Source organism: Scatophagus argus, chromosome 7 (assembly GCF_020382885.2).
Source record: "Scatophagus argus isolate fScaArg1 chromosome 7, fScaArg1.pri, whole genome shotgun sequence".
In the NCBI taxonomy this organism is placed as follows: domain Eukaryota; kingdom Metazoa; phylum Chordata; class Actinopteri; family Scatophagidae; genus Scatophagus; species Scatophagus argus.
The window spans coordinates 12,145,583-12,160,190 of NC_058499.1; the positions used below are offsets into that span (position 1 = coordinate 12,145,583).

A 14,608-nucleotide genomic window follows, 5' to 3' on the forward strand; every position below is an offset into this window, starting at 1 on the left:
TGAGCAAGAAGAGTCTTCAGGATTAGCTGCAGTAGTGTTATTATCAGGTGAAAAAAAGACAGAAGAGGAAATGTAAGATAAGAATTTTGTCAGTTCTCTTCAGAGTGACTAAAGACAAATGACTTTGAGATTGAGATCAGATGAGACAGCAATATATATACATATATATATATATATATACATATATATATATATATGGGAAGTAACAAAACTTTACAGAGACTGAACAGCTAGCTCTATTGGTATTTCAAGTTTTTTTTTTTTTAGAACTATATTTGATTCCTGTGATTAACTTTTACAGAATTTATATGAATTGATTACTGTCATTAAAGCTGCAAACAGTATTTAGGAGTCTGTGTTTTTAGCAGATGTAGCATGCCTCTTATTAAGACCTGATGAATTTTCTTCTAAAATACAGGTGAAAACCTGCAGCGTGTTTTAAATTGCGGTGAAAAGAATATATGTTGATGTGAGGTTTTGTGAGGTTGGTTCAAAAAGTCCCTGTTGAGCATATGGTAAGCAGTGACTTGTTAAATTAAACCCACGAGGTACTTTGCAAAGTCTCATTCTTACAGCTTTGGTGAGTTGTACTAAATTCATTTAAATATTATTAATAGTATTTTTACTCAAAGACAGGACAGTTTATGCGTCATCTACATATAACATCAGTGTTGATACAACTTAACTGTGTCCCTTTTCTTAACAACAGAACACTGATTGACGGGTTGGCAACCACCAATCACTCTGATTGCATGTTGAAATTGTGCGTCCTGGACATTTAAAGGATTCTCATATGTCGTACATTTGGGACATAGAAGATAAACAGTGATGGTTTATTTCACATTGTTACTGAACTGAACTGATGCAGGAAATGACATTGCAGATTGTAGCTTGGCCATCATACATTTTTCTCTCAGGCTTGTGAAGTTAGCCCTCGGTGAGTACAGAACTTCAGCAACTTTTGCCAAATTGCTAAACTTTCCAAACTCACCCACCTAATGTTAGATGGGACCTTTGAGTAGGAGCTGAATCAAAGAAATCTAAAATTATAACAAATAATTAACCTATTCATGTTAGTCCAGACCTGAGAATGTCTGCATGCTGTTTTTGTGCAGTTGATGAGAGTAGAGGAAGTGTTTCCAGGAAGGTGTAGTTAGGTGTGGTGTGTAAGTGCAGCAGCCTGGTCTGAATGTGTTGTGTAAGTTTCAGTGTGAGCAACACGTCAGTGGCCTGTGCTCAGTTTGACATCTCCGGCATTCTTCTCCAGAGTCTGTTCAATTGTAAAAAAAAATGCCTCCCCACCTCTACACAGAGGATGTTAAGAACTGATGCACTGCAGGGGAGGAAGAGGTCTTATGCCTGAAAGCTCATTAAACTGTACAGCCTTTAAACTTTATATTCTCTGTAGCCTTGAAATCTTGTGTCTGTTTTATGCAGTTTTCCTGTCTCAAGACTCTGTCAGCTGACCTTCTGACATAAAATCATGTGCGGGCTCCAGAGCTGGACAGCGGACACTCTGGCTCTTGGCTTTATCTTTGGTAATCATTTAGCTCACTCTCAGTTTCAGTCTGGCTCCTCGTCAAAGTGGCACAAGCTGTTGTTTGGCCTCCCACGTCGCACTGTCCCTCTGCTCTTATTTAGCTCAGGGGATTACTGAGCCAAGTCGAGCAGGATTAATGGAGGAGAAGGACTTCCTTTTGTACATTGAGAGCAGGAAATAAACGGAGGACGGTGCCTGCGTAATGCATCTGACATTTCCATTACTGTGAGCTTTTCTGTTTAACCTCATGCTGCGGAAGCTTATAATCTCAGCGCCGTAGCTTAGATCGCCCAAAGAAAACTTTGCGACTACAGACTTTTAAATGCCCATTATGTTTTTGGAGGATCTTATATCTGTGTTGAACTGCATTAAATCGGCCTTCACTCGGTTTCACCTGGCTCCACATTAATGGAGTGATTTTATGAAGGGTGCAGATTCACTCATATATCATCTACTCTATGGCTTAATCTAATTAGTGTTTTTGACTGAACCATTACAGTCGTGTATAAGATATAAGGTGCTTGTGTGTGGTCACATACATAAATTCTGTGAATTCTGTGAAATTCTGTGAAGAGAAATAGCACGACCCCAGAGACCTAAAGTACATGCTAATAGTAATAGTACAACACAAAACCAGTCCTCTGTGTTCAAGGGAATTGGTGGACATCTGTATATTCAACATTTAAGCTGAACAACAATAAAAATGATACACTTTTGTTTGATTTTTCACAAGTTGAATTAAAATATTAAAGAAAGACTTAAACAAGACTTATTTCTCTTGGATTTTAAGCAGAAATTTGTTGAGTTATTGAGCAACTTATTCGTTGCTAAGATAATCGTGTGGCATATCAAGGTGCTGATTAAACAGCATGAGGTGATGGCAGCGGATGAATGGCGCAACAGTGGACCTCTATGGGGCACTTTGTTCACTACCTTGACCTGCAGACTGCTCAAGACCATGGTGAGGACGACGAGCTTGCAGATGGACTTACCTGATATGGTTTTGACAGTTTTTTTCAGAAATTCTGAAAAAAACAGGTGTTCAATCAGCTGTCTGGGTGGCTGATCTCAGACCATCATGCGTGGTGAAGAAGCTGGATGTGGAGGTCCTGGGCTGGAGTGGTTACAGGTGGTCTGCCGTTGTGAGGTTGGTTGGATTTGCTACCAAAGTCTCTGAAACAACGTGAGAGAGGGCTTACAGTAGTGAAATGAACATTCAGTTCACACACAACAGCTCTGGTGGACATTCCTGCAGTCAGCAGTCCAACCGCACACTCACTAAAAGCTTGTGACATTAGATTGTGTGATTAAAGTGCACATTTTAAAGTGGCCTTTCACTGTGACCAGCTCAAGGCACACCTGTGCAATAATAATTATTATATATTATAATTGTTATTATAATTAGCATCATCATACACCACACCTGTCAGGTGGATGGATTATCCTGGCAAAACAATTTTTGTTACAAGATTTTAACAAGCCTTTGTTCAAAATCTGAGAGGAGTACGTCTTCTGTGAAAACTTAAAAAGTCTTAAATCTTTCAATTCAACTTGTGAGAAACGGGAGCAAAAATAGAAGTGTTTCATTTGTTGTGTTCAACTTTCCAAACGCTGGGCATGGGATTTAGGATACATATGGGTTAATTAATATCCGGAAAAGGACAAGCTACATGGACAGTAGCGGCCCCAGCCTCTTGCTACTGGTCTATAAACAAATTAGAGGGAGACAAAAACACTAAGGCTGAGCTTTGTTATTGAATTACATCTGACATGCTCCCCTGAGAGTATAATTCACAGGATACTAAAAGGCTCGGGTGAACTACACCATGAACAGATTAGTTTGTTTTGTCTTTATCTCACATCGGGATGGCTAGAAGGGAAAAGGGATTTAGAGGCTTGGAGAATAGTGTGACTACCCACGGCTGTGGTTGTGCATTGTACTTCATGGAGGTTTAATGTGCATAACTTTTCTCTTTTTTCTTCAGCTTAACCCTTTCGTAACATACATGAATTATATCTTAAACCTCTTGTACAGACACAGTTGACTTTATATCTTTGGCCTGACACCAAATGGTCGTTTATTTGAAATATGACTTGGAGAAAGAATAAATGTAGCACTGCGATAGATGGGGAAGTAGAGGTTTGTACTAACGGTAACCATACTTGTCAGTAGGTGCCCAGAGGAATCCTTCACCTAAAAAAAAAGTCCAAATCAGCTACAACTTCTGTTCACATGCCATTAATGTCCACTGCTCTGCTACTATCTGTACACAGAAGAATTTTCCTTAAAGGAATTGCTTGACTTTTTGGGAAATATCCTTATTCGCTTTCGTGCAAAGAGTTAGATGACGGTGTTGATACAACTGCGCATGAAGTACAGAGTTCAGGCCAGGATGCTTTCAGTTTAGCTTGGCATAAAGGCTGGAAGCATGGGAAAACAGCTAAACCACATTTAATGGGTTAATGTTATCTTTGGACAGGGACGAGTTATCTGTTCTTTTTCTAGTCTTTATGCTAAGCTAGGACAAATTTCTGCTGGCTGTTGCTGAGTATTTGCCGTACCGTTAGCTATATGAGAGTGTTGATATGATTTTTGGTAAGAGAAACGGTTAACCTGTCTCCATACAAACACAAAATGCAAAATTTACAGGTTTATGGGGTTTTATGTTTCTGGGGATTTCCTGGCCAGACACAGTGACGTCCTTGAGCCTACACTGCTTGCATGGCTAGCTCTCATTGTAACTAGCTCTATACTTAATGGATAGACATGAGAGCAAACAAGACAACAAATTAGCATATTTTTCAAGATGTTGAGCTATTCCTTTAATGCAAACTGGAGAATTTAATATGAGACTTGAGATTTAGCCATGTTTCCACTTAGCAGCTCCCCAGGAGGTAAAAAGAAAGTTTTTATCTTAAGGAACCTGACAGTAAGAAGATTAGGCTCTGATTGGTGGAGGGAAAGAATGAGGAAAAATACTAAAACAACATTAGACTTGATACTTTGCTCATGTTTTGACTGTGAGCACCAGTTCATGCTCATGCTAGCCAGACTAAACTTGCTGCGTGCTGATCCTCTGCTGATTCTGACCTTAGGACACAAGTTAATCTATCATGTGAAAATTATCACCCACATTCAAAACTGTGTTCCCCTTGTTTCCTGTGCAGAAGCACCAGATTGATAAGGAGGCATGGTCCCTTATAGATTAGTGATCTCTTTCACATACAAGGCTCACGCTGTGGCACAATGTTATCATCAAAAAGGCAGCGTTTCTTAAAGTGACTGCGGGTAGACGCGGACCTCGGTGGAAACATTTATCCTCTCAGCGGTTGTGGACTTGTGGGCTAGCTGAGCCGTCATCTCCTGGAAGATTTCACTAAGTGAATTTCCTCTTTGAGGTTTCCTATGGTGAAAGCAATTGTGATGTTGTTGCTATGAGAAGACAACACTCAGTTTCTAAGGAAACATTCATAACAGAGGGTGCAGAGGCCTCATTTGCAGCACCACAGGCAAATTCGCTCATCACACAGCGACTGCAACCCTCAGCATTGTGCAGTTTAAGAGCACTTTGCTCTTAAACAGCACAACTTCATGGGCAGCTAGCCATAACAGCTCTTTCCTGTGTATCCTATACACGTGAATCCCTCTGTGTATGCTAAATGTAATTAAATGCTGGTGATCTTATTTGTTTCAAACTTTGATTTCACATTTGGCAGTTTTGCATTTAGACAGGAGATTAACTGTGTTCTGGTGTACGCCTTCCTTTCTTATTGCAAAACCACATAAGCTAGCTGAAGGAAGAGGTAAAAATTGTCATGCTCTGGTGCCAAGTGTCAACCGCAGAGATGTTTCAAATGTAAAAACAAAAGCACTGTGTTCTCCCCTAGCATGAAAGCCCATTTTTCTTTCATTTCACTCCTCGTCTTGCCCAAATGTTTCAGTTTGTATTAGTCAGTATAGTAGCAATCCACACCTAACAAATCTGTGGGCCATTTTCTTTATGTGAAGAATACACTATGATGTCAGTGAAACCACAATCTGTTGACTTACTTCCTATGTGGGTGTTCAAGGGAGGAAACAGACCATGCATTCACTCTCAGTACCGGCAGAGACATTCAAAGCTTAGTCACTCTCTTTCCACTCTTGTTCATTAATTGGCTGCCCCTGGCATTCAAACAGCATCTTACTGGAGACGCCGTGCTGATAGCAAAGATGTGCAGGCCAACCTGCGGCCAATTAAGGAGATGTTCCTAATGCTGCTGGGCCGGAGGAGGAAGTGGAGTAGCAGAGATGATTTTATCTTATTTTGATGGTAATTTGAAGCTAGCTTTGCTGTTCTTGTGAGTAGCAGTGGTCAAATTTAGATCCGGTTTGTCTTTGTGTGCCAGATACAATGCAACACTCCAGACTGCAGTCTAATAATACCACAGATAACAGGAGTTATAGTCAGGGAGAAATTTGTCTCCTAAATTGAGCTTTGAGTCTTCATTATCTGCCTGCAGTGTGAGTCAGAGTGCCAGAGTGTCACCCCTCTTGACAGCGCTCTAATGAGGATTTTGGACCAAATTCTACAATTTATGTCCAGCTGCTCGCTTGAGTAGATCGGGACAAAAGAATTGTTTTTTTGTAGTTTGGGTTCTTCCTCGCAGTGTGTGTTTTTATCTGTTTGTTCACTGTGTTACCCTGCGAGGAGGAGAGGGTTGAGCCATGTGTGAGTAACGAGCACAGTGAGTGTGTGTGGCCGCAACTAACGCACTCGCATTGTGGTTTTAACTGGTCGATTTCCTCCTCCCTAAAATGTTTCCCTGTTCGCTGTCCTGCTTCTTACTGTGCTGTCTTAAAAGGGGCACATAAAAAGTAGAGCTGAAATGAAGCCAAAATGGTTTCTCACAATGAAGATTTGCAGCTTTTTGGATTTTTAGTCGCCTAAAGCAAGACATTTGAAGACATCACCATGGGCTCTCGGAAATTATGTCGTGCATTTTCCATAAACTTTTGACAATTTGTGGAGTAAAGGATTGATTTATTATTTTAAAAAATGGCAACAGATTAATCAGTCATAAAAACAGTTTTCAGTTCCTGTGGTGTATGAAAGAGGACAGGACTGACTGGCTGTGGTGTTAAATTACTTTCAGAAATTCACTTCCTTGCTGCACTTTGGCTTAACTATGTTTAATTAATAGATGTCCCACCAGAGGGAGAAGTGTGTCTTTGTCCCTCCAATATAATAACAACATAATAAACACAAGAAGCATAACAAATCATCAGCTATATATGTGCAAAGGCTGATAGAACGGTATTATAGAGAGCATCTCGTTATTTTGGTCATGTGAATGAAAGCAAAAGCCAGCATTAAAGCTGATGTTTGTTTCTGTGCAGGAATCCTCTTTTCTACACTGGTGTTTGGTCCGGCCTGTGGCTTTATCCTCGGCTCACTCTGCACTAAGTTCTACGTGGACGCTATCTTCATCGACACCAGTGAGTTCTGATGTTTATGTCTCCAGTGTTCCTCTTATTGTGTTTCTCTGTGCGTGTGGTGTGCTGACTTCTGTGGTGCCTCTCCACAGGTAAGCTGGGCATCACTCCAGATGACCCGCGGTGGATCGGGGCCTGGTGGGCAGGCTTCCTCCTATGCGGTGCCTTACTCTTCTGCTCAGCTCTCCTTATGTTTGGCTTCCCTCAGTCACTGCCGACGAGTGAGAGAGAGGAGGAGGCAGACAGCGAGCAGGTTATGCTCCCTCCCTCTCTGACTTCAGACTATGAGACTCCTAAGTCTAGTAATGGGGTTGTATGCAGCCACGAGCCTGCCAACAGCCCCACCTGCTGTCAGCAACTCAGGGGTGAGTGCACAACAGCCTGTGTGATACTGCAGGGTTGTTCTGCGAGGAAAATGCACATTCTGTAAACATAATGCAGAAATGACTTAACATATGTGACACATATTGATGGATTTAGATTCTATAGTTCTATGTAAGACTTAAAATGAACTACACACTATGAGTTTGAGACTGCTGGAACTGATTGAAAATGGTTCCAGTTAAAAGTGGTTCGATCAGCTCAGTGTAGAGGAAGTATTCAGCACAACCAGTAATACCACAATGAAAAATACTCCCTTTAAAGTACTATCAGCGAAAATTACTTAAAGCACTCATTATGGAAATTATGTGATTATCTGTGCAAAATCTGGTCTGTATTATTATATATTACATTACTCTAGTACCCGCGACCCTGACGGATAAGCGATATGGAAAATGAATGAATTAAATCATTATACCTTAATACTAGTTTTCACAGTGTACTTGTAATAATGTCATGAGAAGTGGTTTACTATTTATGTTGGGCCAAAAAAGGCAGAACGGCAACAAGAGGATCATGTCTCTGCTCCTAACTGACATGCTACGATATTAATGGTCTTTTTTTTATTTTTTAACATTACAATTAGTGATCCCCAAGGTGACCAAGCACCTCCTGTCAAACCCAGTGTTCACTTGCATCATCCTGGCAGCCTGTATGGAGATTGCGGTCGTGGCTGGCTTTGCAGCCTTTCTGGGGAAATACCTCGAGCAGCAGTTCAACCTCACGACCACCTCAGCAAACCAGCTGCTAGGTCTGTGTCCACAGCAGTCAAGCAGAAGCGCACACATGCACAGTCACACACTCAGGATACCAGTGTAATAAACACATTTCGGCATCATTTTTAAGGTATGACAGCCATTCCATGTGCGTGTCTGGGGATCTTCATGGGCGGCCTGCTGGTGAAGAAGCTGAACCTGTCAGCGCTTGGAGCCATCCGCATGGCCATGCTGGTTAACCTGATCTCCACTGCCTGCTACGTCTCCTTCCTGTTCCTGGGCTGTGACACCGGTCCTGTTGCAGGAGTAACGGTCTCGTATGATAACAGGTAAGGGAAAACCTGAATGCATCTCAGCCATTTGTATTAAAGGTTGAATACAGGTTGAGGCAGGAGCTGCAGCCAAGATAAGTTTGAGGGTGTGTAAGATATGGTAAAACACATTTTTCTGCTCACTTCTCCCATTCACTTTGCTTTTTTCTCATAAGGGCACAAAAAGTGATAAAAGTAAAACAATGGGGGGAAAAAATCACTCTTTACTTATCCTATTGATAACTGTAGACATACAGTCTGCAACCAGCGATGAGGGGTCACAAGCAGACATTTCTGTGTTTATAAGCCAATAAAATTGGGGACCACAGGGTTAGTGCAGTCTTTTTCTGTTAAATGAATATACATTTAAGTAGTCACACTTTACAACACCTCGAAGTGAGTGCAACATGGCCATGCTGTCATTACGTTTTCTGGTTCAAAAAAATGTTAACTTCCTGAATCGTTGATGAAGTTCCTGGAGCCCTATGATTGAATGTGCTCGGTCAAGACTACCTGGTTTAGCTAAGAGTCAGTTTTCATGACAAAGTTGCTTTTGAAACAACTAACCAATCGTAGTCATCTTCAGCAAAACAGGATCAGAGTAAGTGAAAGCGAAAGCTACATTTAATGCAAAGCTGCTGATTAGGTTAGAGGACTCTATGGGAGGTGAATCGTTGAGGGTCTAAATGTAAAAGTAAATAAAAATTCTTATCACTGCTGGTCACTGGGGCACAGTGGGCTTACTTTTTATTCAAACAACTTTGTGTCGTCTCATCGAGTCCATAAAAAGATTTACTATTCATAGAGTGACCTCGTGTTCCTCAGGGCTGCGCAGCAGACTGAATACAAATGCAACCGAATCATTTCTTCGAATCAGTCTCTGAAAGAGTTTCACAGCTAAATTATCATTCAACAGGATATTTCATTCACTTTTATCTTGATTAACTTGTCAACTTTAACCACAGGCTACTTGTTAGAATTGCCATTTCACATAAAGTCAGACAATCTGTTTTTGTTTTGTTCAATCAGTCGTGAATTACACTCCTTTGTTGCTGTTTCATTTATTGTAAACTGTTTTTTTGTCCAGAGCTGGAATCTATATGGCCTTTTCTAATATTAGTTGTAATACAATAACTAAGTTTAAGTTTTGCTACCCAGCCCTGTCACTGCCAATTGTGCCAACAAGAAAATTGCCTATCTTATCATTTCAATATAAAAGCTTTTTTTTTTTTTTTTTAGTCTGTGCGGTGGTCGTGTGAAAACACTGACCTCAGGACTTTACTCACTTTTTGATCTGTTAGCCTGAACGCAGCCTGCTCCAGAACAGGCTCAGCGGTGCGGTGCAGTTTCCATGGAGATGTTAAAATTAGACCAGAGAGCCAAGTATTGCTGATAAAGGGCCGAGAGTGCTTCTTCGATTTTGCCTCGTACAGCGGGAAAGCTCTCTCTCTGTGTCTCTGCTCAGGACTCTGCGAGTTGGCGAGAAACCAGAAGCTCAGTGCATCAGTCACTGCAACTGCTTCACCTCCTCCATCAGCCCCGTGTGCGGCACCAACGGCGTCACCTACCTGTCTGCCTGCTTCGCCGGCTGCACCCAAGCAAGAAGCACAAAGACCTTGTCGAGCATCTCTCAGGTCTGTACCCCCCCACAGCTGTCCTGTGTTAGTGAGTCAGTCATTGTCAGGGACAGGGAAGAAGAAAAGGAGTCCCAGTGTCTGCAAGGGATGGTTATCTGCCTTATTATACTGCAGGAAAACTACCAAAAGAATTGCAGATGACGCAAAAATTTCTTTGAACATATTAAAATGTGACATACTTTAATATTGAAGTTCAAAGTAAAAGAGTCCCGGTATTTCACAGTTCTGTCGTCAGCTATCACATGCCTGGCAATCAAGTTTTACTGTGGTTACTTTAAGATTAGATGCCAACTGAAGATTTGTGTCTTCTGTATTCAAATCATGTTCTTTACAGCAGGAAGGGCAGATTTAAAGCGCAGATCACTCACTCCTACTGTGATGATACCTGGCTTTCCTCCAAATGTGAAAATAGGGAAAATAAAAGGTTTCCCTGATAATTTGACTTCCTTGTTTTTGTTCAAATGGTTCTTCAATCGTCTTCACAGAACCTGACTGGATGTGCTTGTATATCCCCTGAGAGCGAGCTGGCCACAGCAGTTCCGGGCAAATGTCCGACACCAGGCTGCCAGGAGGTTTTCCTCATCTTCCTGTGTGTGATCTGTGCTTGCAGCCTGGTCGGAGCCATGGCCCAGACTCCCTCTGTTATCATCCTGATTAGGTATGTTTGTGGATATAAGCATACAAGCGTTTGTATGCCATGTTTTGAAGAGTTCTTGCACAGAATTCTAAAGGAAAAGCAAACATAATAACTTATTCTGTCTGCTCCTCTTGAAGGACTGTGAGCCCCGAACTCAAATCATACGCGCTTGGAGTGTTGTTTCTTTTGCTCCGACTCCTTGGTAAGACCTTTTATCAGATAATACATTCATTTTATATAAAAATGGGCTGTCTTAGTGTTCTTAAGTATTTCCCACAGTTCCTAGTGCCCATGGAGACTGCAGTTTTGTGTAATCGGCTGCTGACTGTACCTGCATATTACTTACTTACATGAGAGTGATACAGATCGCTGCTTACTCTTGACAAGAAATGTCATAAATGGCGAACTGTTCCTTTAGAAATGCCTTGAACATTAAGATTTTAGAATGAATGTGTACTTGTAGAGTACTTACATAATCAGGTCTGCTCACTGAGATCAACATCTCTTTTGCAAGGGTTTAATTTATGTTTCACATGACATCCCAACTTTTTCAGAATCAGGATTGAATTAGTTAGTAGTTATTAGTTAATAAGAATTAAAGAAATAAAGGAATTCTGATTCTGATTCTGATTGCATTGCACAAAGAACATGTTTGCAGCCTGGTCAGTAACTAGAACTTAACAGTCCTAAGATCTGCTCTGGGCTTTTCGGTATGAAAGAACACATGTAAAGAAAAGAAAAGAAAAAGAAAAATCAGTAAAAGAAAGTGACCAAATAATGAATGGCAGTTGATCCAGAATGCATAAAAAGCAGTTTTTCTTATCTTTTGAAGTCATTTTTGTGGGCTCAGTCAGTGTTTCTGTTTTACAGGATTCATCCCCCCTCCTCTGATCTTTGGTGCTGGGATCGATTCTACTTGCCTTTTCTGGAGTTCCGACTGCGGTGATAAAGGTGCTTGCCTGTTGTACGACAACATCGAATACAGGCATCTATACGTGAGCCTCGCCATCATCCTCAAGGGCGTCGCCTTCCTCCTCTACACTACCACGTGGTATTGCTTACGCAGGAACTACAAGAAGTATATCAAAGGTCATGAGGGCCACATGACGCCAGCTGAGTTTTACCCCTCTCTCTCAGATGGCCCCAAACTAGTCGACAGGACAAAGTTTATATATAACCTAGAGGACCATGAGTTTTGTGAAAATATGGAGTCAGTTTTATAGTTTGTAATGCAAGAAAAGGACAATGCGGACGTCCATATTTTCTCAAAGGACTCTTTTTATTCTTCTTTTCTTGAAAGAATAAATTGAAATGGTTTTGTTAAAGGCAATCTATTTAATGGCCCGTTCAGGTCACAGGAGACGTGGCTCTCCAAAGCGCTTCACTCCTTTAAATTAAAGTGTCAATTTTAGCCGTTTACGTATCAGCGAGGTGTTGTCCAGTGTTGCCGGTGAAGTCCTGTGTTGACTTGGTGGTAGAAGAAGACTACAGTACTGTCTGGCTCAGTCCTAGTTGATTATTAGTGAGTGGACATGATGCTACTACAGCTATAGTTGCCATAATGTTTTAGGTCTGTCATGATTCCAGTGATCTGTGTGAAAAATGACAGTTTCCTTGCAGTCAGTGCACTGTGTGTTCTGTCTGTGACTCTCTCAAAAATGAGATTTTTATGGAAAAAAAAAAAATAGTTTGGGTGGTTCTTCAGTTATTCATGTTTAAAAGTTGCCAAGTGTTTACAAACTAATAGTTTCATCAGTTAGTGCATTTTACTTCAGTGCAGGAGGGTTCGTTATAAAACGAGGACAGAAACACCCTGACTGGGTTATTATAGTGGCCTATTAGATGTTTTAACTGTCAAAGTGTAATAACTTCAAACAAGATAGTGTTTTCATGTCATCATGCACTGTTCAGTTTCTCGTTCTCTTGCTGGATCACAGGCCCTGGTTCTGATACTGTTTAGACAAGACCGTGCAGTCTCGTCTCACAGGTGCAAATGTGCAATTCACATCTGATAGGTCTTTGTTTGTTACTGGCGTTGTGTCAGACTGCAGGTTTCATAATTCTAGCAGTTTGTTTCATGTTCATGTTTGTTTTTTGTTTGTTTTTTTTTTTACATCTGCAGAGTTTATTCAGCCTAATATGTCTTAATAAGGGATTATTCAGTAAGAATGGTAATTTTATTTCCTTTTGACCTCTGCGCCTAGTGGAAGAGCAAAGTCAGCTAAGAGTTTATATGTCTTTGTTTATGGACATTTGAGTTAAAGAGATATGGAGTAATATATTTGTTTCTTTAGGTCCACAATGTTTTATTATATTGTATTTGAAAGGAGAGTATAAATTATATATAATCAAATTGAGGTGTGTGTGTCTGATGCCACAGAAGATTTGGGACAATTGGAGAGTAGTGTGTCAACATATTTGGCAAAAAATCTTAACGCAGTCTGTGTTTCAAACCAGTAATATCTGCATAGGAAGTTATAGAAATCCTACAGGAGGCTGTGTGTGCAAGCCAGTCTAACAAAGTGACCAACACCAAGAACACACTGAATTTATTCCTGGACGTATTTGAACAACTCTTCAGCTCAATTTGTCACATACAACCTGTTACTCTACTGATCTCTCTGCAGTTACAGTTTTGACTTTGTCGTCCCTTTTCTTACACTTTTGTATGGCAACATATCATTTATTTTACTCTGGAAATAAATTATTTTTCAGAAAATTAATTAAAATGTGAGTGTTTTCGCATTTATTTTTATAGAGTTGTTGTTTTAGAGAACTGCTTGGTCTGTTGTTTAGACATTTGCTTTTATTCTGAAGATAAAAATAATGAGGGACGTGGCATGAAGAAACCAAAAATAAAAGATGAACTAAAATAAAACAAACCATAAAAGGATGTAAAACAAACAAAGTGTTTAAACTGAAGTCTCACACATAAAAAAAAAACACAATAGGTGAATATGACTTATTTCCACAGTGGCGTTAAAGTGTTTTATTCGTCTGCTTTATATTAAAATAGTTTCTGGCAATCCAACAGCATCTGGTTAGCATATCAAACAATGTAGATCCAAAATAAGAAAAGTAAAGCACGATATGTGCTGATTAAATACTGAGCTCTGACACACATTTCATGTTGTGCCGTGAAGGGAGCAGGCTCATGGCTCATCATATATTCCCAATATTGGACTAAGTGCTCACTGAAAACGTCAGGTATGGAGCCGGGAAATTAATGGACCACACAAGCGCAGAGAGTTCTCATATTTTGATTTGCACAGCAGATTTAAGGCTTCTAGTTTAGCACTTTTAGCATTCTGTCACTATTCATAAAGGAGCCACTGAGAATTTGAGAAGCTGTAAAGTACGATGCTAAATATCAAATAATTTACTGTATTGAATTCTCAAGCAGATCAAGTGGGTAGATACACATAAGCCCGACAACGTTTGCTGTCATGAAGGTCTGCTTTACAGACTGCTACTCCATGTGTCGGTGTTTTCTATAAAGCTGCAGAACATCATCAGCTTCCAAAGTATATAAGGATGGTAAACAATGTTATTTATTGACTGATCAGACAGCAGGCGCGGCTGAGAGGAGAAGAAAGATAAAAACAAGGCACAAGTTTACACCTTTCAACAACAAGGCAATTCAAAGCGCTGCACATGAGTAATAAAGCAGCATTACTGCAATATGTAGAAGAAAAACAAGACAATTCAAAACAACACAAATAGAATAATCATAAGCTACAATTGAATAACAAAAGATAAAACAGCAGGATAAATGTTACACAACAGCTATGGAGGAGTACAAACAATGGATGAATACACCACACTGATTTATTAAAAGATGAAAACGAGTTGAAGCAGATCTCAAGTTTTTAGGGAGTTTGTTCCAGGCTTGTAGAGCATAAAAACTGAG

The 14,608-nt window shown here is 40.3% G+C and overlaps 1 protein-coding gene across 1 annotated transcript in view; it reads left to right on the forward strand.

Moving 5' to 3' along the window:
- Window positions 1–13,421, forward strand: part of slco3a1a (solute carrier organic anion transporter family member 3A1a) — a 34,815-nt gene extending 21,394 nt beyond the window's left edge. Inside the window, exons 4-11 of the mRNA XM_046393969.1 lie at window positions 6,921–7,019; window positions 7,109–7,381; window positions 7,984–8,148; window positions 8,244–8,442; window positions 9,890–10,058; window positions 10,547–10,719; window positions 10,836–10,900; window positions 11,569–13,421. Of these exons, the coding sequence (XP_046249925.1) occupies window positions 6,921–7,019; window positions 7,109–7,381; window positions 7,984–8,148; window positions 8,244–8,442; window positions 9,890–10,058; window positions 10,547–10,719; window positions 10,836–10,900; window positions 11,569–11,921 (1,496 nt within the window). The 3' untranslated portion in view covers window positions 11,922–13,421. The remainder of the gene's footprint in view (window positions 1–6,920; window positions 7,020–7,108; window positions 7,382–7,983; window positions 8,149–8,243; window positions 8,443–9,889; window positions 10,059–10,546; window positions 10,720–10,835; window positions 10,901–11,568) is intronic.
- The last annotated feature ends 1,187 nt before the right edge of the window (window positions 13,422–14,608 follow it).